The following is a 1,737-nucleotide window of genomic DNA, read 5'->3' as shown; positions in this document are numbered from 1 at the left end:
CCTATGGTAGTATGCGTATATATATATATACATATATATATATATATATATATATGTTTATTTATTTATATATATATATATATATATATATATATAGGTGTATTGTTAACATTTGCACAGAAATGAGTGTGAGAGCAATGAACAAATTCAATCATGTTGGATTATTCATAGGTGTTTTTATACTTACTCGGGAAATAGCCCGTCACTCGCATAACATTGTCTCTGCCCATGACCGTATCGTAGATAGCTGGTATTTCAATGACGTCACTGTGATCTAGTCCCAGCTCCCTCGTCAATATACCCCTGTTGTAGTCTAGATATTCCTGTAGTCGCACGAAGTAAGACCAAAAATTAGGCTTATTAATTATTGAGTTAACGTTGCTTTAATTAAATCCATATTGTTGCCTTCGCTGCTGAATCAGAATAATTAACATTGGTACGTAGTTTTGTGTGTGCAGTATTGCCTGTAATTTCTGCTAGCCGATCAATCACACGTGGTCGAGTGCTGTGACTTTACCTGGCATCTTTGGTTAACGTCGTAAAACTTGTCATTTGATAGAAATTGAGACACCGTGATGTCAGCTTCTCCGCGATAGAAGGACAGCGGCTTGTCTGTAAATCAAATAAACACATCGAATATATTTACACCGAACAGTGTTACACATAGCAGCCCGGGACTCGTAAATTTTAAGTAGGACTGGGTAATTTTTATGGATTTTGCTATTGGTCATATATAATAGAACACCAACTTTTTTCGAAATCAGAACTGGCTGGGTTTTCAGATTTATTTCAAATGAAAATTCCTTGATTTTAATCAGCATAATCTTAGTCTGACCTACTAATCCTCATGCTGACCGTGCATATACCTGCAAACATAAGCAGATCGCCATATCGGGAGCCTTGTAGGTCGTTCATGATATCGTAGAAAGCTCGGGTACTAGACAGCACAATTTTAAAGCCCTATAACAGTAACAACAGCGAAATATAACAGCAGAACAAGGATCTGTACACGTGTTACGCGCGCGTGGACGTCCTTGTGTGTGTGTGTGTGTGTGCGTGCGTGCGTGCGTGCGTGCGTGCGTGTGTGTGCGTGTGCGTGTGCGTGTGTGCGTGTGTGTGCGCATGTGTGTGCGTGTGTGTGCGTATGTGTGTGCCTGCATGTGCGCGTGCGGTGTATGTGAGCGCGTGTGGGCGCACGCAGCTGAGATGTTAGAACCTAGTTCACGAACTAACCCTAAAATCTTCACAGAAATAATCAGATCAGATGTTTAATCAGATGTTTAAATTCGACCACGATCGCGCCTTTTTACCTTCTCAGTATTCGGCGCAGGAATGACGCTCATAAACTCGTCCACATGACCGACGAATAGCCAATCAGAAAATAGTTCTATGGGCGCCTGGATGATCTGCGCTTCCAGAAAGCCTATGAGGGCGTTTGATGTTTTGCGGCCGCGCCACCCACCTCTGTTAAAAGAAGTGACGACGTGTGTGAACACCACCGCCAGGCAATACTCACACACACACACACACACACACACACACACACACACACACACACACCTTGCACGTGAAGACTCGCCTCACGTGCGCGCGCCGTGAGAGCTTCCGTGTTTCGTTTCTTCCCGTAGCAGCGAGGGAATTAACTCGCAAGAGAAGAAGAAACAACTGCTAACGCTGTCCGTGGCACGGAAAGCGAGAGGCACATAGAGTCACAGAGAGACACTGAGAGAGAGAGAG

The 1,737-nt window shown here is 43.5% G+C and overlaps 1 protein-coding gene across 1 annotated transcript in view; it reads right to left on the bottom strand.

The window, feature by feature from the left end:
• Positions 1–187: 187 nt before the first annotated feature.
• The window catches only part of LOC106809352 (protein-arginine deiminase type-2-like), a gene marked incomplete at its 3' end in the record, with an annotated part of 30,280 nt that continues 28,730 nt past the window's right edge, over positions 188–1,737 (bottom strand). Inside the window, 4 exon segments of the mRNA XM_014812416.1 lie at positions 188–323; positions 518–612; positions 867–960; positions 1,311–1,464. Coding sequence (XP_014667902.1) covers positions 188–323; positions 518–612; positions 867–960; positions 1,311–1,464 — 479 coding nt within the window.

This window comes from Priapulus caudatus, unplaced genomic scaffold (assembly GCF_000485595.1).
Source record: "Priapulus caudatus unplaced genomic scaffold, Priapulus_caudatus-5.0.1 Scaffold347, whole genome shotgun sequence".
NCBI classification, from domain to species: domain Eukaryota; kingdom Metazoa; phylum Priapulida; class Priapulimorpha; order Priapulimorphida; family Priapulidae; genus Priapulus; species Priapulus caudatus.
This window is presented reverse-complemented; position numbering and strand designations above follow the sequence as displayed.